This window comes from Podarcis gaigeae (assembly GCF_964106915.1).
Source record: "Podarcis gaigeae genome assembly, chromosome: 6".
In the NCBI taxonomy this organism is placed as follows: domain Eukaryota; kingdom Metazoa; phylum Chordata; class Lepidosauria; order Squamata; family Lacertidae; genus Podarcis; species Podarcis gaigeae.
Window position 1 is genome coordinate 28,515,100 of NC_139682.1, and position 23,131 is coordinate 28,538,230.

The 23,131-nt window shown below is 42.5% G+C and overlaps 1 protein-coding gene across 1 annotated transcript in view; it reads left to right on the plus strand.

Moving 5' to 3' along the window:
* The window catches only part of AHCY (adenosylhomocysteinase), a 31,979-nt gene extending 9,377 nt beyond the window's left edge, over window positions 1-22,602 (plus strand). Inside the window, exons 5-10 of the mRNA XM_083746257.1 lie at window positions 5,580-5,692; window positions 6,403-6,610; window positions 7,733-7,820; window positions 9,574-9,691; window positions 19,611-19,805; window positions 21,667-22,602. Coding sequence (XP_083602383.1) covers window positions 5,580-5,692; window positions 6,403-6,610; window positions 7,733-7,820; window positions 9,574-9,691; window positions 19,611-19,805; window positions 21,667-21,798 — 854 coding nt within the window. The 3' untranslated portion in view covers window positions 21,799-22,602. The remainder of the gene's footprint in view (window positions 1-5,579; window positions 5,693-6,402; window positions 6,611-7,732; window positions 7,821-9,573; window positions 9,692-19,610; window positions 19,806-21,666) is intronic.
* The last annotated feature ends 529 nt before the right edge of the window (window positions 22,603-23,131 follow it).

Sequence of the window (23,131 nt, forward strand, 5' to 3'; positions counted from 1 at the left end):
TCAGGGCCTTTTCAACTCTGGCTCCGGCCTGGTGGAACATTCTGCCTCATGAGACCAGGGCCCTGCAGGATCTGATTTCTTTCCGCAGGGCCTGTAAGACAGAGTTGTTCTGCCTGGCCTTTGGCTTGGAGTCAATTTGATTCCCTCCCCCTCTTTCTTTTTCCTTTTTCCTTTCTCCTCCTGTGATGAGGCTGCATTTTAATATTTAATGTTTCAATATTTTCATGTTGTATTTTAATCTTGTTTTTAAGTTGTATTCATTCAACTTGGTTTTTTTTATTGCTTGTTAGCTGCCCTGAGCCCGGCCTTGGCTGGGGAGGGCAGGGTATATTATTATTATTACAGATCCAAACATTGTCCCATCGAGCTCAGTATTGTCTAAACTGGCTGGCAGTGACTCCCCAGGGTTTCAGTCAGGGAACATTGCCAACCCTATCTGGAGGTGAGACCTTCAGCATGCAAAGCACTTACACTACCACTGAGCTGTTGCCCTTCCTCCTTGAAAGTCCCTAGATAGTTCCCTTCCTCTATATCATGCACATAATGCAATGTGATTGAGGAATGCTATCCAGAGGCACTGTGTGCACTGACCTAATTAGCAATTCTTTCCACTTGAAATTGGTAGAAAAGGCTATACAAATCAGGCCATCATGCATATGGGCCTCCAGGGAGGAAGTCCACATGATACTACTTCAGGTGTATGGTGGGGTGGATGTGTTCATGCTACAGCACCATTGAGTCACTATCTGGGTAAGTATCTGAACTATCTTGGCAAGTAAAGAGGAGCCCTTCCTACACTTGCCTGCTTCTTGTAAGATTTTGCAGACTAGTAACTTCTGGGTGCTTTGTAGCATGGCTGAGTTAATCTTAACTATGGCTTGCTGAAGCAAGCCAACGCTATGAACTGTGCTTTGGAGCAGACTTGTTTCAACAATTCATAGTTAAGCCTACCCACAGTTTGTCTAGGTTTGGATGCTTCAGCAAGCTGCAGTTAATCTAAAACAGAAGCGAAAGGTTCCAAACCTTCCCTTCTTCAATGCTCCTGAGGCACACAAAGAAGTGTGAGCCCCTTCCAGTAGCACTAAACAATGTAAAAACATTGTCTATCAAGCCATTACTTTAATAGATGAATTACTAAAGAAATGAAACTCGGACAAAAACATGGTGGCTAAATTGAGCAAGACTGGATACTGTACTCATCATCTGCTAAGCAGAGAATTCAGTGTTTCTGGGTATCCCCACTCACCCTCCTGCCAGTATAACTTGCACATGCTTTCTGCCTTCATGCCTTAACCTACAGAAACCTGTAAGAATAAATGCTGAGATTCTCAAAATATGAGGCAGCCTACCTACCCAGTTTCTGTGATTGTACAGTGGTATAGCAGAAGGATTCACCCTTTGGGATTTTAGTCTGGAGGAAACTGCCTTGTTAGATCAAAATCAATGGATCTTCTTATCTGTATATTTTAGTTACAGTACTTTAAGTGCCGCTGCCGTGGACTTTTTGTGTTTGTGCTAAGGGGCAGAAGCTTTTGGAAACACCAGTCAGACAACATACAGCCAGGAAGTTGCTTGCGTCAAATGGTTGTGCACTGCGTTTTAGTACCTTTATGAAATCCACCCTCCTGTGTTATTTTCCTTGAAAGAAGGGGCATGTGCTAACTTTGCATATATAAAGTTATGTAAGGAACAAGGTGTTAGGTTGTCGGTGAACATATCAGACGACACAGCGATTCTTCAAACAGCTCTTGTTTATTCACAGGCCAGAACAGAACTGAACTGAAGGGTTCAGCCAGCCTGCTTATATAGAGCTCCAGTACAACATAACTGTAACAATTTTCTAAAACTATCCAATCACTGAACGTCACTTTTGATCCCTTATTTGCATAACTGTCTATAGTATCCCCCTGCTGGCCCAGGGTGAGAACTTCAGTACATAACACAAGGCATGGTTAAGATTAAACCAGCATTATTACCAAGCCCCAAGAAGTTACTAGCCTGCAAAATCTTATGAGGAAGATGAACAAGCATGATAGTAAAAAAGAAGAAGAGGTTGCAGGCTAGAACTGCAACTATGCCTTTTGCACTTTCCTCTTCTCCTGCCACCCTGCCTGCCTTCCCTCTTCTTCCCACTCAACACCAAGCCATAGAGCAGAAGTGGGCGCCTCCCCCCCCACTTTTAAACATTTTCCTGCACACAGTGCCACTTGAGCAAGCCCTACCCTCTGTCCAGACTGTTTTGGGGCCTGTGCAGAGTTTGCATGCAAGGGAGAAGAGAGCAGAATTGTCCCTAGTTAGCCTCTTATGGATTTTTAAGCCCTGTTGGCAGGATGTAAGTTTCAACAAAAGAGAAATTCACATATAGCTAGGCGAATTTTTTAAAAAGGTGAAAAACGAGTAGCCGTGAGCACTACTGAAAAGTGATTTTTGCAAAAGGCCCACTAGAGGGGGGCATTGCACTTTACACTGCGTTGGGAGCTGAATTCCCCCACCCACTTTGATGGTAACAAAGTAAAAACATGCTGGAAAATATTTTAAAGTAATATCTGTTTCAACAGAGCAGGGACCATATGACTGTTGGCTAAAGGGCAAAATTCTCCCCATCACATGTCATGGAATGATTAGGGTCCATCCATAGATTTGTCTCTTCATGTAATCTGCTACTGATCGGCTGCATGTGACCATACTGTGCTCCTCTCTCCATCTCATGATCTGCTGCCAATTCCCATTATTTAATAAGACACCAGTGTTTTCTACATTTATGTTATTAGATTCATATGCTCCTGCCCTTCAACGTTAAAAGTTCTGAAAGCAGCCTCTCAAACATCTTGAAGGATGCTGATTCATTCCAATCCAGTTTCAGGCCTAGGCTTGGCATGGAAAGAACCTTAGTCCCACCCTGGCGGATGGCATAACCATGGAATGGATTTGGTGTGCAACCCTGTTAGTTTGCCTGGATCTCAAAGTGACTTCCCGTGTCAGTGAATATAGTGTTTCTCTAGGTTTCCTGGTAGGATTGGCTAAGAAGCAGCGTTTCCAAAGAAAGAGGAGAGGGAATTTTAGACACACAGGGAGACACATTTAAATTTCCCTTGGTTAATTGTTATTAATTTAAGACTGTTTTATACCACTTAATACTTGCACTCGTGTATGTGTGTACACTGAAAGAAAGATAACATATGCCATATACTCTATCTTTTGTATTTGCGGGTGTTGATGATGAGACCAGGAAGCATTAGGATGCTTCTGGCATGTCCCCATAACTCCTCCTCTCTGGCCATTCTGACATTTGTTGGGTCATTGGAGAGAAGTGAATGACATTGAGGAAGTCCCTGGGATTGCACACAAGGGGAGGAATTCAACATTGTGCTCTTCCAGTGTTCCATCAGCAGAAGCATTTCATCTTGTCAGAAGGAATTATCCTCCTCTTCACTCTGTGTACTGTTCTAGGGTTTCTCTTGACCTCCCCAAGCCAATTTTGGGGAGCCTGATTGGGGGGGGGGGGTGAATCCCTGTTGCTAAAGCAGAAATCATTGCACAGGGCTTCTGTTGATGGGACTCATTAGGTGAATCCCACCCTAAGTCTTTTTGTTCATTTCTTTTGATCTCACTCCTCACTCCGCCCCCAGCAGTCTCAGACAATTGGGCTGCTCATGATGCTAAGGGAAGGTGCTTTGTTAGTTTAGTCTCTTAAAAACCTTAAGCTCGTTTTCCCTCCTTCTCTGTCTATTGAAGGTTATATCTGTTCTTTTAAGGGCCCTTTCAGATGCCAATCTTCATCCAGCCACTAGATGGTATTTATGGTCTCTCCCATTTCGAAGAATCCAAGTGTTTGTGTCTTACATTAATCCTGCCAATATAGGTGAAGATACTCTCTGACCTCTGAAGGACTGCCTGGTTTTTCTCAAACATCGTGATCCTTGATGGCGAGCATTGCTTGCAGATGGAAATAATCTATTAAATGCAACTCATCCACTAAAATGCCAACAGGACTGCACTTCTGTGGGCATTTTCTTTGCCTAGACCAACCAGCCTCTTCCTTTCCACTTCTCTGAGGCCCTCTCCTCTGTTTGGTTTAATCCATGGGTTGCTAGTGCAGTACCTGTGGGCTTATCCATTCAGTAGAAAACATTCTTGTTAAATGAGTTTCATAAATTTTCTGTCACTGACCCCCCCAAATCTCTTGGAGACACTTGTGGAATTGGCAGTAATTCCTGTTTTTTCATTTGCACATGAAGCTGCGCATTAACCTTTGTAGTAGTCATTTTGTTATTTTTAGTAAGTGCTATGTTGTAAATCTTTGTTTTTGTTAATGAGCTGCACAAATTTTAAGGTTACAGGCGATTTCAGACTTGGCATCTCCCCTGCAAGAAACAGGTGGGAAAGTCTTTATGGGAGGCCTGGGCCATCTCAGTTATGCATGCATGCATCCCGGCCCTTCACCTCCTTCTGCAACTGTAATTGGATAACTACCAGCTGCCTTTTCCAGAAACAAATACTTAAGCATGACTGTGTTGTAAACAAGTTAAAGAGCCATTAGGGGAGGGTACATTTTTATGCAATACTATCCACTGGCCACTTTCTGTTCTGCTAGGCTGCATTCATGTGACTTTTCCCTAACTGTTAAGTTCCCGTATTATATTTGAGCTTTCATGCCATGTAAAAGTCAATTCTGGAACTATAGTACAGGTTTAGTGCTTATTTCCATTTTACTTGCTTCCAGAAGACATCCATTTGCAAATAATATGGAAATGGGTGCTAAACTTGTACTATATTCCACGATAGTTCCAGAAGTGGCTGTTACATTGCAAGAAAGCTCAAATATAATACAGGAACCTAGCAGTCAGGAAAATGTTGTGGAAGTAGAATAAATGGCCATTTGAATGCAGCCTTATTAATCTGCTGTATTGCATCATAGGATTCTTTTCAGAAAAGCAGTTCACTGAACATTGCCTCTCCTGTTCTGCTGGCCTTGTGTCACAAGTCCTAGTTTCATCCTGATTTGTTCCTTTCCCCTCTGTTTTGGTCCTTCCACCTTGTGAAGTAGGGAGGGATGTCAAGCTACATAATGAGACTCATACTGCAAGCATGGAAAACCTAGTGGTCCTTCAGATGCTGTTGGATGATGGCTTCCATCAGCCCCGGTCAGCATGGCCAGTTGTAATCCAGCCACATGGAGGTCCACAGGTCCCCCTAACCAAAGTCCAGGACTACCATGTCAAATGACAGTGGGTCTCTAAGGTCTCATGCAGAGGTCTTTCCCAGCCATGCAACCTGAGTTCATATTGAACTAGAAATGCTAGAGGAATGAATTGCCCCAGTGAGGCTGCCCCTTCAGCTGTGTTGTGAAAGCCTGTTGTCAAAATATTATTGTATATGAGTTAGGATACAGTGGTTCATGTTCTTAGCATTCAGATACAAACCTAGAATACTTTAGACTCGACCTTGTATGAAGAAGGTTCCTACTACTAGAGATGTCCTCCTAAGAGGACTACTAAAGATGGCTGCTTAGGGTTGGTTGAAATCTGGAGATCTCTGCTTGCAGCAGATTGTAAACACAGTTGGATTCTTTCTTGCAGGAATCAAAGGAATATCTGAGGAAACCACCACTGGAGTCCATAATCTCTATAAAATGCATGCCAAAGGGACCCTGAAGGTGCCAGCTATCAATGTTAATGACTCTGTCACCAAGGTAAGGTCACTAAACTCTTCTGTGTTGTCTCTCCTTCCATAGCTGATGACTATGGATTTGTTCTTCCTTGTGTCTCATTTTTCCTCTTGAGCCTTCACCTGCCATCTGAAATGATAAGAGTCCAGTAATGATTTTGCTCTGATGAGCTGCTTGTCCACAGAACAACTCATCATAATTACTGATTTGTGATGGTGCTGGTCTTTTGCTTTGGGAAGCAGTAGTGGCAATGCCTTCTGAGGTGTGTGCTTCAGAGAGGGCATCTGAGCAGTAAGCTAGTAAGTCATTCCCCACAGAAGGTTTTTTTTGGGAAAGATGCATAGATTTCCTTTGAAGCTATAAGCTTTTGCATTCAAGCTAAATTGCAGCGGGGGGGGGGGCACCCTTCTTAACATCCGTCAACACTTGCAACAACTTTCCCCTCTAGGTTCCTGCAGCATTTGTGTCTAAAATATAGTTTGGATGCAAAATATCAAAGGCTTCTGTGAAGAAACTGCCTTTCTTTTGCCACCCCTGAAAGTTGACACTTTGCCAAGGAAGACTTCAGTGGCAGAATTATGGATGGTAGAAGTTGGGTTTAAACATGCTGATTTATGGAAACTGATGAAACCTGGATGCATTTAGCCTACCTCTAGCATTCTGATGTGCCTGCTTCATGCTGCGATCATCTTTGGAAATTGCTTCAGTTTCTCAAATTCTGCTTTCCTCCCTAGAGTAAATTTGACAACCTCTATGGCTGCCGGGAATCCCTCATCGATGGCATTAAGCGTGCCACAGATGTCATGATTGCAGGGAAAGTGGCTGTTGTGGCAGGCTATGGTGATGTTGGCAAAGGTTGTGCACAAGCCCTGAGAAACTTTGGTGCTAGGGTCATCATCACAGAAATTGATCCAATCAATGCACTGCAGGCAGCCATGGAAGGTGAGAATTGAAGGACCGTTTGCTCAAGTGAGTCATTGTTCTTGGTGAATCCAGCTAAGACATATGTGGCATAGGCCCATTAGAATGAATGGGAGTCCCAAATCTGGGGTCCATGCTTTAGGGTATGTTGTTTTAACCCTACGTATGCCACCCTAAGTGCTATGGGAAAAGGGTCGGGATGATACAGCTGTGATAGATACAGTGGTACCTCTAGATGCAAACGGGATTCGTTCTGGAGCCCAGTTTGCATCTAGAAGCAAACATAACCCATATTTGCGCGTGCGCGGGTCACGTTTCAGCACTTCTGCGCATGCGTGTGACGTCATTTTGAGCGTCTGTGGATGTGCAAGCGGCAAAACCCGGAAGTAACGCACTCCGTTACTTCCAGGTTGCTGAGGAGCGCAACTCGAATGTGCTCATCTCGAAGCACATTCAACCCGAGGTATGACTGTACTTAAGAGCTGGCAAAACAGGAGACATATACTTTGTTTATGGATGCGGGTGGCGCTGTGGTCTAAACCACTGAGCCTCTTGGGCTTGCCAATCAGAAGGTCGGCGGTTCGAATCCCCGCAATGGGGTGAGCTCCCGTTGCTCGGTCCCAGCTCCTGCCCACCTAGCAGTTCAAAAGCACATCAAAGTGCAAGTAGATAAATAGGTACCGCTCCAGCAGGAAGGTAAACGGTGTTTGCGTGCACTGCTCTGGTTTCGGTGTTCCGCTGCACCAGAAGCAGTTTAGTCATGCTGGCCACATGACCCAGAAAAACTGTTTGCGGATAAAACGCCAGCTCCCTCAGCCTGTAAAGTGAGATCAGGAGTCCTTTACCTTTTTACACCTTGTTTAAGGCAACCATCCCCCATGGTCTAATAGTGAAAGAGAACAGATACATTCTGGATCAGAAAAGGCAAGATGGAAGGTGGGTCATCTGTTGATCTACAGGGCCTTTTTGTACATTACACAGGGGAAGCCAGAATCTCTTTCCCTCTTTCAGTCTTATAATACGCATGTTTGCTGCATTCATTTTTTCACGTTTGTAGGTGTATGTGTAAAACTCTAATGTGCAAGGTGTGAAGAGGCCCACAGTTAAAGTTCAGTGTATCCTTTCCCTTCTCCCTATTTCCAGGTTATGAAGTTACAACAATGGAAGAAGCTTGCAAAGAGGGCAACATATTTGTTACCACCACTGGATGCTCAGAAATTGTGCATGGGAGGTACTGTATACGTTTTAGCTAGTGACTGCTATCCCTGTGTGTGTTGGGAAACGGTTTGTGGAAGATGGTACTGCAGATATTACTATTCCACAGCTTGGAAAAATAGGATGAATAAAAACTGACTCCTCAGAATAAAAATTGTCCAAACCATAAATATTGTTCCAAACTTTTGCTAACAGAACTTTCTTCAAACAGACACAAAACAAATAAGTGATACATTCAAATGGTTGCATAAAATCATGTGCTTATCGAAGCACAGGTTCAGCTTCTTATAAATATAAAATACTATTTATAATTGGAGCTGACAAACAGAGCTCTGTCTCTCCTACAGACTCCATCAGCCTGCATTCTAGCCTGAGGCTGTTTTCTCTCCAGGAGAGACATAAGCATGTCTTTCCTTTATAGGCGCTGAGGAACAAAGGACTCCCTCAAAATGGTGATTTGCAACTCAATACCTTACTCATGTGATCTAAGGTTAAGCACCACATGGTCCTCAAGCAGCTCTCTAGTTCTATCAATGGAAATCCCACAATGTTCCCTTTAGCAATACACATACAGAGTCATTTTCTATTCATTGTACAATTAAGCAACACATGGTTCATTGAAGCAGCTTTTGTGATGGTCTTGCTATTATCTTGCTCCCAATGTCATCTTCTGCCCGTGGAACACAATTAAAATGGCGTACCCCTCTAGAATTTGTGTTCTGCAGATATAGGACTATTAACTTCTATCAGCACTATCAGCATGGCTAAGGATGATGGGAGTTGTAGTCTAAGAGCTCCTGGGGGGCAGAATACTGACTGTTCCTGCAATGCACCAGAGCCCGTTCAGCTGTTAAAACAATTTAATTTGGCCAGGCCCCAGTTCTTCTGGATAGCTCTGGAGTATTTTGGTTCATAGAAGATATAACAGCATGTGGAGTTTAAATCTGCATTCCATCCTTTCTATTCTTGATTCTGCGACAGGGACAGAGAATCTGTGATACTCCAGAGGTTGTTGAGATTCAAATTCCCATCATCCCCAGCCAGTGTGGCCAATAGCAAGGGATAATGGAAGTCGGATTCAAACAACATCTTGAGGGCTGCAGTTTCCCCACCCCTGTTCTATAATAAGCCTGTAACCAAATCTGCTGAACCCTGCTAACTGATTGGTAGCTGATTATGAACCAGAACAGAGCTGAGAATTTTACTGCTTTCACAGGCTGCAAGGAGGTAATTGGGTCAGGCCGTGACAACCAAGGTAGATGGGCTTTACAGTAGATTGTAGCAAGATTAGCAAAGGTGCATTAGAATGTAATGGTGGAGTTAGACCATCTTCCCAGTTCCATTTTTAATATGCTGGATTTCGGATGCTTTCTGTTGGGAGAGACAGGAAAGCACAAAAGTGCCTCCTAGTGTGACGTGGGCAGCTGAAAAAATAAGTGAAATTCTTGGGACTTGTATTGGTCTGTATACTGCATGGACCAGTCCTTGGGTCGAGGGAATGCATAAGACATCCGCTTTTGCCAGCCTGGTGCCTTCTAGACCACAACTCCATCAAGCAAAGTCAGGTTGCTAAAGGCTACCTTACATCCTTGTCGTTTTCAGCAGATCTTTTTAGCTATGTAGCATCTGGTGGTCAAAGGACTTAGTTACTGGGATGAGACCCTTCCCAACTGTGATCTGTGGCCATCTTCAAGCAGTGTTCAGTTCCTTGGGTGCAGGACACAATGAATTGCCTTCTCCACAAAGAGCTGTTTTTCTCCCCCTTCCAGGCATTTTGAGCACATGAAAGATGATGCCATCATATGCAACATTGGACACTTCGATGTGGAAATTGATGTGAAGTGGCTAAATGAGAACAGCGTGAAAACTGTGAACATTAAACCCCAGGTGAGTGAGAGCTAACTTAGAACACAAAAGATCCCATCTTCATGGAACTCATTCTTGGGAGGATAAAGTGCCATGGGGAGAGTGTGGCGGCTACTCCAGAATTGGAGAAGGGGACCGCATCTTTTGGCAGCTTGTTTCTGGTGAACACTGCCGAGGTGTGCCCTGTGCTTCCCTCCCCTTTGGGACATGTGGTGAGCAAGGGATGAGGGGGGTGCAGACCAAAGACAAGAAAGTACCTTATTTTCAAAAGGGCTGGGCCTGTACAGAGACTTTTAGCAGAATGCGCAGTTGGGTTGCAGTGCCAAGGCACATATTGTGGGTTTGTGCAGATCACCGGAGAGCTTTACACAGGTATGGTTCTCAAACAAGCTGAACTCTCTGTTGGCTATTTGCAGATTAGTTGCGCTGCAGAAGGCATGCTGGGGAGACCACACATTACAAGGAACACAAAAATAACTTTTGCTAGGTTTTAATAAAAACAAAAACTCCTTTTACACTAAATATATCAATAAGCATAACCCATCCCCCAGGGTACTGAGAGAGCTAGTTGCTGCTCTTTATATACTGTACCCAACAGCTTAAGTAACATAACTTAACAGCACCTGCTATACTGCTTCACAGCTGTAAAACTAGGTCACATTATTTGCTCTGGCCCTTAAAGAAATACACATCTTGTGGAACAATAATGAACCTTCAAATTTAAAGAAACCATTCAATACTCTCTTCTACTCCCTTATCACCACAGGGGAGATAGGCAGCATTACACAGTTGCTGATCTAAATCGTTAAAAGTTACAGGCTGGGTTGAGGACCTCAGGATCCAGGTGTTGAATGCAGCCCACAAGGCTTCTCTGTCTTGCCCTCTGGTTTTTCCCCAGATCACCCCCCCCCCAGTCTGCTTTGTACCCTCTTTGGGTGTTTTTGCTGGGCTGGAATATGTCTTTGAACTCTGATCATGCCTGTTGCTTGCTTGAATAGAGTTAGGTTTGTGTATAGAAGCTACCTTACTCTACAAAGGTAAAATTTAAAATTCACGGCTGGGCCTATTTTGTCTCAAGACCTGCCTACCACAGACATGTGGCCCATAAATGGATGATCAGAAGGGAATGTGACTCTGTCCCTGTTTTGGACCAATTCTGGGAGCCAGAAGGCATTAGTTATAGGAGGGAATGTAAAAAGCAGCAATTATAGCTTTGGAACTATGGAAATTTATTTCTTTTCACTGATGAAAAACTGTGAATAACCTTTTAGAACCTTGTGAGTTCATGCAGACACTTTTTGAGACAGAAGGGAGAGATGTCTAACATATTTTGTTACACACATAAAGTATAATGAGGTTATCCCTGTTTCTGGTGAAACACTAGAAACTCATGGTGTACTTTTAAATTAATTTATATACTGCTTAATGTCAAAGTAGACTTCTGAGCAGCTTAGAAGTATAAAACCAATTACACGAAGTTCCATAATTAAAAACTACAATTAGATTGGAAGATTAAAATATAAACATTGAAAAATAAAATCATGTTATAGAAGAAACCCATTAAATGCGCACGCACGCGCACACGCACGCGCGCACGCACACACACACACACACACACACAAATTAAAACAGGAGACTCGGGTCCCCGGCAGGTAGCTTTCTCAGACACTTCTCTGAAACCAGACTTGGAGGCTGGAATGGCTCAATTGCCCATCCTGAATGCATAACAGGATGAAAGGTGAAGTTTTGTTCCTCTTGCACTCTTCAGGCTGATGTTGTTAATCTGCACACCTTCAGTAAAATGACCTCAGCCTTTTAGGATTAGACATGGTCCCATTTTAACTGCTTTGGCAGGCCTGGCTTGTATTAAATGTATATTAGAAACAAGCCTGGCAAAACTCTCACTTTGTGCTGCAACTGCTCTGGGTTGTGTCATGATTTTCTACCACAGATCTGCAGTCATGGTTAGTGTATCCTGTCAATGGCAAGTCCACATTTCCCTCTTGCCCCTTTCCTTGTGTGTTCAGCTACTGGTTTCCATTTACTCAAAGGTGGCTGGAGGCCTGGAGCTTTTCAGAAACACATTGTCATCCTTTCTTTTTCTTTTCTGAAGGGAATATATGGAACATTTTTCCAAGGCAACGTGCTAACTAGTTCTGAAATATTCCAGGTGCTGAGAATATGATACATCTTTTAGTGTGGCAACATCAGAAAACACTCCTTCCACATCGTGCCATCTAACATAAAAAACACCCCCCCTTTCTTAAAAGCCACAGTATGCAACCTAAGCAAGAATACTTGTTGTCAGAAGAGTAATTGGATCTGAGCGTGAGGCATATGGGATTGGAACCATCATAATGGAATTCCTAAAGAAAGACCTTATTCTGTTAGAACCAGGCTTTTGAGTGATCTCCTTCAAAGATAACCTCTGCAAACTGTTTTCAACTCCCTTTTCATGCGTGCACATGGACATTTTACTGAAGCATAGGCTGCTAGTCATCAAGAACATTTATACTGAGGTTTTTTTGACATTGAATCCAACACATCCATATGTGTGTTGCTGACGGGACATTCCAGATGGAGTCTAGACAGGTGGTTCTCTTTATTGTATCAGCTAACCCTTAAGAGCCAGGTAAGCACGCTCTCCTAGGATGTGTGCATACCTGTGTGTGTGTATGCATATATTATTATTATTTATTTCATATATTTATTATATTAGCACCCTCAAACCTCATGTTGCTTGGGAATTCTAAGGGCGGCATCCAGTGAGGTACTTCTGCTAGTGCTATGGTTTCCGCTTTTGCAACTCAACTCCTGTCCCCTTCCCCATTTCTGCCCTGGAAGGTTGGGGTAACTTGCAGAAGACATTTAGCGGGGCACGCTAGGAGAGGAAGGGGAAGTTAGCATATTACATCAATCCTGCACTGGCTGCCAATTAGTTTCTAGGCTCATTTCAAACTGCTGGTTTTGACCTATAATACCTCAAGGACCACATATCCCTATAGGAACCTACCTAGACCCTGCAATCATCCTCTGAGGCCCTAAACGAGAGGTCTGGAGGGTGGCAACCCAAGAATGGCTTTTTTCCGTGCTGACTCCCTGTTTGTGGAATGCTTTCCCCAGGGAGGCCCAACCCAGCGTAAATTACATACAAATACATAAAACAAAGGTACAATGAGCAATTTTCTTTTACAATGAAATAAGCATAGTTTTGTACCATTTATGATAGATCTTTATTTAATAGGGTAAATTGTAAATCAAGAAACACAATATAACCTGTCATCTGTTCAGTTTTGATCAAAAAACATTCTCCCCAGAACTCTTGTATATATTTATATGACCACATCATGTGAAAATAATTTCCTTGTTCTTCACATTTACTATTTCTCATTTTTTTGGTATATTTTTAATTAGTTCCAGCATGGTATACCATCTGCTCATAATTTTAAAAGAAATGTCTCTAGTAGACACACTTACATAGATGCACTGTGGTTCCAAATATCTCCTTAGTCCTCTGCTCTCACCTCTTTATCCAGTCTTCCTCCCAATTCTGCATATTCTCCATTTTAGCATTCAGCAAACATGGAACCTTGATGTATCAGTTTTTGCCCCATTTTTAATGAATCATCAGCTGATAATTCTTCCCTTTTCTCCAGCTTACAAACTTCCCAATATGCTTAAAATACCAAACTGTTCTCCCTCTCCACCCAGCCTTTGGACCAGCCTTCTCCAGTCTTGCACAACTAAAGGGCTCTGTCAGCCAAGGAAATACACTTTAAAAAAAGAATCGGATGCTTTGTGGTTTGGAACATGATGGGGAAATGCCCTGAAAGTGTGGACTGGGTGAATGAGTAATGGGAAGACATATAAAGACCCCTCAAGCAAATCTGGATGGATGCTTATTGTCAAATAATGACCCTGCAAACAAATAGGAATGAATAAAGAGGATCAATAAAGACCTGATATAAATCTAACCTCTGTGTTAGCAAATTGAGATGAATGTTCAATTAAACAGGTCATCTGGAGGGTCCCTAAACCTGTATTTTCTAGTACATTCAACGCATAAATGGGAATCCTCACTTGCCTTCTCTAGTGCTGCCGTACTGCTTCTTAGGTCCAATATCGGGTCCAGAGTGTCTGGTGCAAGCTCTTAAAAAGATGAATACCTCATGATCGTCATGAGTGCTGTGTGTTCCTTTCCAATGAGAGAATCCTCTTTCTTTCACTTTCTAGGGCAGGAGCTTAAGTATTGTTTCTCTCTGTTGTGCCTATGCCTCTGGAGGTTTGAATAGGGCTCTGTGGGTTTCTTCAATCACCCATTCATCATAGCCTAGTTCTAGTCAGGATTGAATTAATCTGTTAATTTGCAAAAGGCAAACTGGTTTCATTGAGGATAGTTTGCAGACTGGATATTCAGTGCCCAGATAGCTGTGGCTCTTTTGCTTCCTTCGGGTGTGTCAGCTCCTAGACCTTTTTTCTCACTCCATCTCTTTCCTGCACTTTTGGTTTTCTTGTTTCACTGGAAAATGGCAGCTGCTGACATTGAGGCTGTTGTCTCATAACACCATGACTTGAGATGTCTGTTGTCCACAGGATCAACAGACATCCACAGGATGAATACCTTCTAAAGCACTCAATTGCGGCACAAAATACATGTACTGTTGTACTTCATTGGCCACAGATTATTATTTTTTCACGGGATCTGTGAAAAGACCCATGTAGCCCCACACATGGGTGTGGGGAGTAGTGCCTTCCTTTTTAGTACACAACCTGCTGTGAGAAAGCTTCTGCATTGTCATGCAGGGCAATCCCTATGCATGCTAAATTCCACAGTGTTCAGTAGTGCACAAATCAAGAAAGCACATATACAGTGGTACCTCAGGTTACATACGCTTCAGGTTACATACGCTTCAGGTTACAGACTCTGCTAACACAGAAACAGTACCTTGGGTTAAGAAGTTTGCTTCAGGATGAGAACAGAAATCGTGCAGCGGCGGCACAGCGGCAGCAGGAGGTCCCATTAGCTAAAGTGGTGCTTCAGGCTAAGAACAGTTTCATATTAAGAATGGACCTCCGGAACGAATTAAGTACTTAACCTGAGGTACCGCTGTAAAGATTATGGCCTTGATTCCTTTAATCCGGAGTTTGTTGTTCTCAACCAAGAAAGGTTTGGCAGACTGGTGCATTCTGAAAAGCCATTTGTCTAGGATCTGTACTGCCACTTAATAAGGGACATGGTTCTTAGCATTTGTTGGGTTACATTTTAATATACTGATTGTATAGATAATACAGTGAAGAAGACTGGAGAAGGGCTGTAGCTTGGGGTCAACCATCAACTCTGCATTCAGGAGGTTCCGGGTTCAATCCCTGACATTTCCAGATAGGGTTGCGGATGCCTCCTGTCTGAAAGCCCAGAGAACCATTCCCAGTCTGTAGAGCCTACACTGTCTGGCAGTGGCTCTTCAGGGTTTCAGGCAACTAGATGGTGGCTTCCAGTGTTCTTTCATATCAGGATCAGTTAATCATTTTCTGCCTGTTCTGCAGTGGTTGATGAACTAAGGATTAAAGCTTTTGATCCCAAGGTTTTTACCGCCCAGGCCCCAGATGCTATCCTCTTCCTCCTCATGTGCATCAGTGAGAGCCAATGTGGTGTAGTGGTTAAGAGCGGTAGACTCGTAATCTGGTGAACCGGGTTCGGGTCTCTGCTCCTCCACATGCAGCTGCTGTGTGACCTTGAGCTAGTCACACCTCTTTGAAGTCTCTCAGCCCCACTCACATCACAGAGTGTTTGTTGTGGGGAAGGAAGGGAAAGGAGAATGTTAGCCGCTTTTGGACTCCTTCGGGTAGTGATAAAGCGGGATATCAAATCCATGATTTGTTTACAAGAGACCCACATAACAAGAATACACAGAAAATTGCTTATAAACAAAAGGTTAGGACAGGAATTTATTTCATCGGATAAAGTTAAGAAAAGAGGAGTGGTGATCTATGCAAAGGAGAAATTGGCCCCAAAACTGATTTTTAAAGATGAACATGGAAGAATACTGGCAATTGAAATACAAATCCAAGGAGAAAAGTTTTTGACAGTCGGCATATATGCTCCAAATGAAGGGAAGGCAGAATTTTATAAGAAATTGCACGAGACACTGATGGACTACCTAGATTATAAGGTGATTCTTTTAGGAGATATGAACGGTGTCGTCTCTACATATATGGACAAAGCACAAAGACAGGTCATTTCTAAGGATGGGAGATTACCTAAGACTTTCTTTGAAATGACCGACAACATGGACTTGATAGATATTTGGAGACTAAGAAACCCTCTCAAGAGAGAGGGGACATTTTTCTCAGAGTCCCAGATGACATGGACAAGAATAGATCAAATATGGATTACTAGTGGAATGGCTCCAATGATAAAAAAAGTGGAAATCTGCCCAAAGACACGCTCCGACCACAACGCGGTAAAGATGGAAATGAAGGTAACAACAGCTGGTTCCTTTAGATGGAGAATGAATGACACCCTATTTAGAGATCCAGAAGTCTACAAAAAGGCCCAAAAAACTTTGAGGGACTACTTTGAGATAAATCTGAGGACAGAAGTGGAGAAAAGAGTGATCTGGGACGCAAGCAAGGCCGTGATGCGAGGTTTCCTAATACAGCAGAATTCCCTAAAAAGGAGGAAACAAAATGAGAAGAAAGACAAGATTCTGGATCAAATAAAAGAAGGCGAAAAGAAATTGAGGTCTAAACCAAAGTCTCATGAGATCTTGAGAGAAATTAAGTTTTACCAGACGCAATATATGGAACTGATGAATCAGGAAATAGAATGGAAGATAAAGCAAATGAGACAAAGGACATTTGAATCAGCAGATAAATGTGGGAAACTCCTATCATGGCAATTGAAGAAGAGACAGAAATTGAACACTGTTACAAGTTTGGAGGTGGATGGAAAGAACATTTCTAAGCCAAATGAGATCAGTAATTGCTTTCAGAGTTATTTCAGAAGACTCTATGCACAAGGGCCAGAAAATGAAGGAGAAATAGAAGATTTTCTTAAGAAATATGGATTACAAAAAATTTCGCAACAGAGTGTGCAGACTCTGAATGAGAAAATAACTGAGCAAGAAATAGAGGGTGCCATTCAGAATATGAAACTAGGGAAATCTCCAGGACCAGATGGACTAACCTCCAGATACTATAAGGCGTTAAAGGAATGGTTAATACAGCCGCTTAAGGAGGTTTGTAATGAAATATTAGAGGGGAGGAAGGCACCTGAATCGTGGAAAGAAGCTTTTATTACACTTATACCAAAGACTGAGGTTGATAAAAAACAGATCAAGAACTACCGCCCAATATCTTTATTGAATGTGGATTACAAAATATTTGCAGACATTTTGGCAAAAAGATTGAAGAAAGTGTTGGTGGAGGAGATTCATAAGGACCAGGCAGGCTTTCTCCCGGGTAGACACCTATCGGATAATGTAAGGAACATAATTGACATAATAGAAATGCTGACAGTTAATAGTAATACAAAGGCAGTTTTGATTTTTGTGGACGCGGAGAAAGCCTTTGACAACATTTCTTGGAAGTTTATGAAGAAGAATCTCCATGGGATGGGGGTAGGCCAAAGATTTGAAAATGGTATAGGTGCAATATATTCGGAACAAAAGGCAAAATTAATTGTAAACAATGTGGTTACGAATGAACTTCTTATAGAAAAAGGGACACGGCAGGGGTGCCCAATTTCCCCGTTACTTTTTATATTAGTCCTGGAGGTTCTGTTAAACATGGTAAGGGGTGACCAGCTGGTTAAAGGAGTTCAGGTCGGAGCCAGAGAGTACAAACTGAAGGCTTTTGCAGATGACTTAGTTTTGACCCTACAGGAGCCAGACACTAGTACAAAAAGAGTTTTAGAACTAATCCGAGTTTTTGGTCAGGTAGCAGGATTTAAATTAAACAAACAAAAAACCAAGGTCTTGGAAAAAAACTTAACAAGCGTGGAAAGAGAGAGGTTTCAAGAGGAAACTGGTTTAATTATGGCAAAAAAAGTGAAATACCTGGGAATTAATATGACACCTAAAAATGTGAATTTATTTAAAGACAATTATGATAAATGTTGGACTGAGATTAAGAAGGATCTAGAAATATGGTCGAACTTGAAGCTTACCTTGCTAGGACGAATTGCAGTGATTAAAATGAATGTATTGCCTAGAATGTTATTTTTGTTTCAGACATTACAAATTGTGGATAAACTGAATTGTTTCAAGAAGTGGCAGAAAGATATATCTAAATTTGTCTGGCAGGGCAAAAAGCCCAGAATAAACTTTAAGATACTCACTGATTCAAAAGAAAGAGGGGGATTTGCCCTGCCAGACTTAAGACTGTACTATGAATCGGCAGCTTTCTGCTGGTTGAAAGACTGGCTACTACTTGAAAACGCAGACATTCTGGATTTGGAAGGTTTTAATAACATGTTTGGTTGGCATGCATATATCTGGTATGGCAAGGTTAAAGTGCACAAGGGTTTTAAAAACCATATTGTCAGGAAAGCATTATATAATGTTTGGACTCGGTATAAGGATTTGCTGGAAAATAAAACTCCCAGGTGGTTATCACCAATGGAGGCTAAAGAGGTGAAGAAGCTAAACACGAGAACCAACTGGCCAAAATATTCTGAGATTTTAGAAATAGAGAGTGGCGAATTTAAATTAGAGTTTTGAGAAGATAAAGTCCAAGGTACGAGATTGGCTCCATTACTATCAAATAATGGAGGCCTTTAAACAAGACAGGAAAATTGGGTTCCAGGTGGATAAATCGAAATTAGAAACTGAATTGTTAGAATCCAATGCTAAGAACCTATCAAAGATGTATAACTTGCTGTTGAAGTGGAATACAATTGATGAAACTGTTAAATCAGCAATGGTTAGATGGGCACAGGACCTAGGACATAAAATTATGTTCGCTGACTGGGAACAGTTGTGGACCACAGGTATAAAATTTACGGCTTGTAATGCCTTAAGAGAAAATATTATGAAAATGATTTATAGGTGGTACATGACCCCAGTCAAGCTTGCTAAGATTTATCATTTGCCCAATAATAAATGCTGGAAATGTAATGAGACTGAAGGTACCTTCTTTCACCTTTGGTGGACCTGCCCGAAGATTAAAGCTTTCTGGGAAATGATTTATAATGAAATTAAGAAATACTTAAATGTACTTTTCATAAGAAACCAGAGGCATTTCTTTTGGGTATGGTGGGCCAACTGGTGCCAAGGAGGGACAAGATCTTTTTTATGTACGCCACAACGGCAGCAAGGATTCTACTAGCAAAGTATTGGAAGACACAAGAGCTACCCACGCTGGAAGAATGGCAGGCGAAAGTGATTGACTTTATGGGACTGGCAGAAATGACCGGCAGAATCCGCGACCAGGAGAAAGAAACTGTGGAGGAAGATTGGAAGAAGTTTAAAGTATATCTTAAAAATCGCTATAAAATTGAGGAGTGTTAAAGTGTGAAGGGAAAGGAAGATGTAAAATTACAGCTATATTTATTCTTTTTCATTTAATGTGATATTGAAAAGGAGAATAAGTTTAAATTTTAATTGGTTAAAAGAGTTGCTGAAAAATTGTGAAACTAGGATGCAAAAAGGGGAAGGTATGGAGAAGTCTGAGAAAAGAGGCTTATGAAAAGGAGGTTAAGAAAGTTGGATCTATGTTTTCTTTTTGTGTGTGTCTGTTGTTGTATGTATTGTTTAGTGTTGCTGTGTCGATAAAATTGGAAAATCAATAAAAAATTATAAAAAAAGCGGGATATCAAATCCAAACTCTTCTTCTTCATCATTCCCCATACCTGACAGCCTAGCAGAGCTTTGTAATAATGTCTCTGTGTCTTTCCCTGACTCACTCCTTAGCTCTCACTGCGTCTTTTTTTTCTATTCAGGTGGACCGCTACACGCTAAAAAATGGCCGCCACATCATACTTCTAGCAGAAGGCCGGCTGGTGAACTTGGGGTGTGCCATGGGCCACCCCAGCTTTGTTATGAGCAACTCCTTCACCAACCAGGTTCTGGCACAGATAGAGCTCTGGACACATCCTGACAAGTACGCAGTAGGAGTCCATATTCTCCCAAAGAAGGTGAGTGTTCAGACTTAGGTCCTGTGTTTCTTTGGATGAAAGTGGTATAAAAGTAGTTTTTGTTGGGGGAGAGGAGGAGATAAGCTGACTTGAGACTCTGGAAAGCTGCTGCCAGTCAGAGTAGACTGATGAAAGGTCTGCGCTGACTGAAGGCAGCTTCCTATGCCCCTTGATTTGAATGTCAGTGAGTTTATGGCTGTGATATGGTTTGAACTAGGGATTCCCCAGCCCTCAGGTCCTTGCAACAACTGCTCTTAATTGTGCAATGTAATTATTGCCATCAATGCTTCCTCCAGCTGTTGTTGGACCTTGGCTCCCATCATTCTGGACCATTGACCATAATAGCATGGAATGATGGGAGCGCCATATTGGCTACCCCTAGTCTAGAAAAGCCTCATACTTTGTACAGTATCAACAAGCTAACCTTTGCGCTAGATCGTATTTGAATATGTTTTCAACTTCTGCAAAGTATACTTCTTTATACAGATTAATCTTGCGTGTCACGGGTCAAGAACCATTGCTCAAGGGTCTTGTGAGTTTTATTTTCTGCTTTGGTGTTGCCTTGCATTCTTGGAAAACATCAATTTGTCCCCAAACCCTTGCTTTTCAAAGGAGTTGGTGCACAGAAGTGTTTCATATGTAATCAAAGGAGAAATGGGAGTTTGTCCTCATTCTTTGTTGTTCCTTCTGGAGCCCAGTTGTAGCTTGTTCTTTTGTATAGGCCTGATGGATAAAGGGGAATATACAACTGCTTGAACATCTAAGCAAAGGCAGTCACAATCTGTTCCTAATTGTCCTAGTGTCCATCCTGTCTTTGTCCTTTTTGCCATTTTATTTCCCTGGGTTTATCCTTAATTATGAGTGAATTATTAATTATCAGTGAATTTCTTTGTTCTGAAAGAGGATGCGGGTTTGAGAGATGTAATAAATTACTAAAAACAAAAAGAGTCACCTGGCCTCAATTTTCTAAAACAAGCCTGTGATTTTGACAAGATGGTAGTTGTTTGGTGCTTGGCTTAGGCTTAGTCGTCTTTGAAATTCAGCCAGAAGTGATTAGAAAAGATTTTCCCTTTGGTAAATAACATAAACCTGTGCACAACCAGCTGACGCACATACTTGCTGGAAGAGCTTTTCCGTTTAGACTAGTTCCCTAGGAAATATGAGTCCCAAATAAATCTTGCTGTTGAGGACGCTTCCCCGATGAACCTGGAGTCACTATGTGCCAGCATTACAACAATCTTGGGATGCTGAAGAAAATTTTGGCAATTGCACAGTGTGCACAGCCTTGGCTCATTGCCTGTCCTTGCCAGGGGATGGGGTCATATGCCTCATTGGGTGTGTGGGTGTTTGTATGCTGCTGCCAGTCAATGTAAGCAATATGGAGCTAAATGGACCTATAAGGTAAAGGTAAAGGGACCCCTGACCATTAGGTCCAGTCGTGACCGACTCTGGGATTGCGGCACTCATCTCGCTTTACTGGCCAAGGGAGCTGGCGTTTATCCGCAGACAGCTTCCGGGTCATGTGGCCAGCATGACCAAGCCGCTTCTGGCAAACCAGAGCAGCGCACGGAAACGCCGTTTACCTTCCCACCGGAGTGGTACTTGCACGTGACGTGCTTTCAAACTGCTAGGTTGGCAGGAGCAGGGACCGAGCAACGGGAGCTCACCCGGTCGCGGGGATTCAAACCACCAACCTTCTGATCGACAAGTCCTAGGCTCTGTGGTTTAACCCACAGCGCCACCCACGTCCCTAAATGGACCTATAGTCTGATGCAAAATAAGGCAGTCTCCTCAGCTCCATAGTAGTACAGTTTAGTCTTTTATATCCTTTAAACTATTCCCTCCCCTTTCTTTCTTTCAGCTGGATGAAGCTGTGGCTGCTGCTCACCTGGATAAACTTGGCGTGAAGCTAACAAAGCTGACCGATAAGCAGGCGAAGTACCTCGGAATACCCAAAGACGGCCCCTTCAAACCAGATCATTACAGATACTGAGCAGCTAGCAGGGCCCCAAAGATCAAGACACAGGGGCGTAAATCTTTCAAAGTACTTGCTTCCCTGCTGGGATTCAGCAGACTGCTCCACCCCTGTCACTTTTTATATAAGCATTTAATAGCGGTTCTACATTGTCACATTTTGCTCTCCCCACTCACATCTCAGCCCATATTTCTTTTTTAGTGTGAAGTCCCCATGACTTTCCCCAAGCATTTTTTTCTCAAACAACTGTGCAGCCGGCTCCTCAGCAGAGCGGTTGCCATGCTGGAAGGTCTACGAGGAGTCTGCAAATTCACTTATCTTCAGGTCTGTGTTTCCAGGGGCGGCTCCTTTGCATCTTCAGGTACCTGGAGTGATCCTTCCCTAGCGGTTGTAAAGTACAGGCCACACTGCACAGCAGACTTTTTACCTAGCTGCTACATCATGCCTAGATAACTGGAACTTGGCTGGGGTTGACCTGAAACAAAAATGCAGGATTTGCTTGCATCTTCTCACTGGATCTCTCGGATCACAGATGCTGGTCCAGATCTAGCTTTTGGGCAATGTAACATGATCCCACTTTGCATATATAGTCTCCGTAGTAAGAAAGGACCTGAATGTGTCCAGAGAGGCAACATCTAGAAGCAATTTCTTTTGTGTGTAACAAAATTATAAGCCTGGAGCCAGGGGTTGGGGCAGCCAGTTCTCCAAAGATGCCAGTGGTGAATGTCTACTTGGGCCTAATTTTTGAATCTTGTGCCTGTCATAGTGTCTTAAAACAAGTTTTCTTAATAAAATCTGCAATGGTTGCCTTGTTTTTCTTTATGATATTGCTATCATTTCACATTGTCATCTTAAACATTCACCCATTTAAGGCCACTTTTAAGCAGACGACTTTGTCAATATTCTGTGAATATATAGGGTTGCATGCAGAGTATAACCATTGGAATCAATTGATTTTTTTTGTTAGTCATGTAATGTCCACTAATTTCAGTGAGTCTGCTCTGGTTATGACATAGGTTTAATGACATATGACTATAGGCTTCAGCCTATAGTCCTTTTCTGAAGGCAGTTCTTGTATCGTTCAGCATCATATCCTGTGACAGTAAATTCCAAAGAATGACAGCATGAGAGGAAGTCTACGGTATTATAGCGATGGCTCAGGGCGGGCACTGATTTTCATGTACAGGTGTATGGGGTATTTGAAAATTTTAGTGCTCACCCCCAAAATGTGGATTCTAAGGGTGGAATTCACTGTTGTGCAATGATGAACATTTCATTTGCAAGCATTTAAGCTGTTCTGGGGGTTCTCCCAACCACCATGAGCCAATTTCAGGGGTGGGTAGGGCTGCCA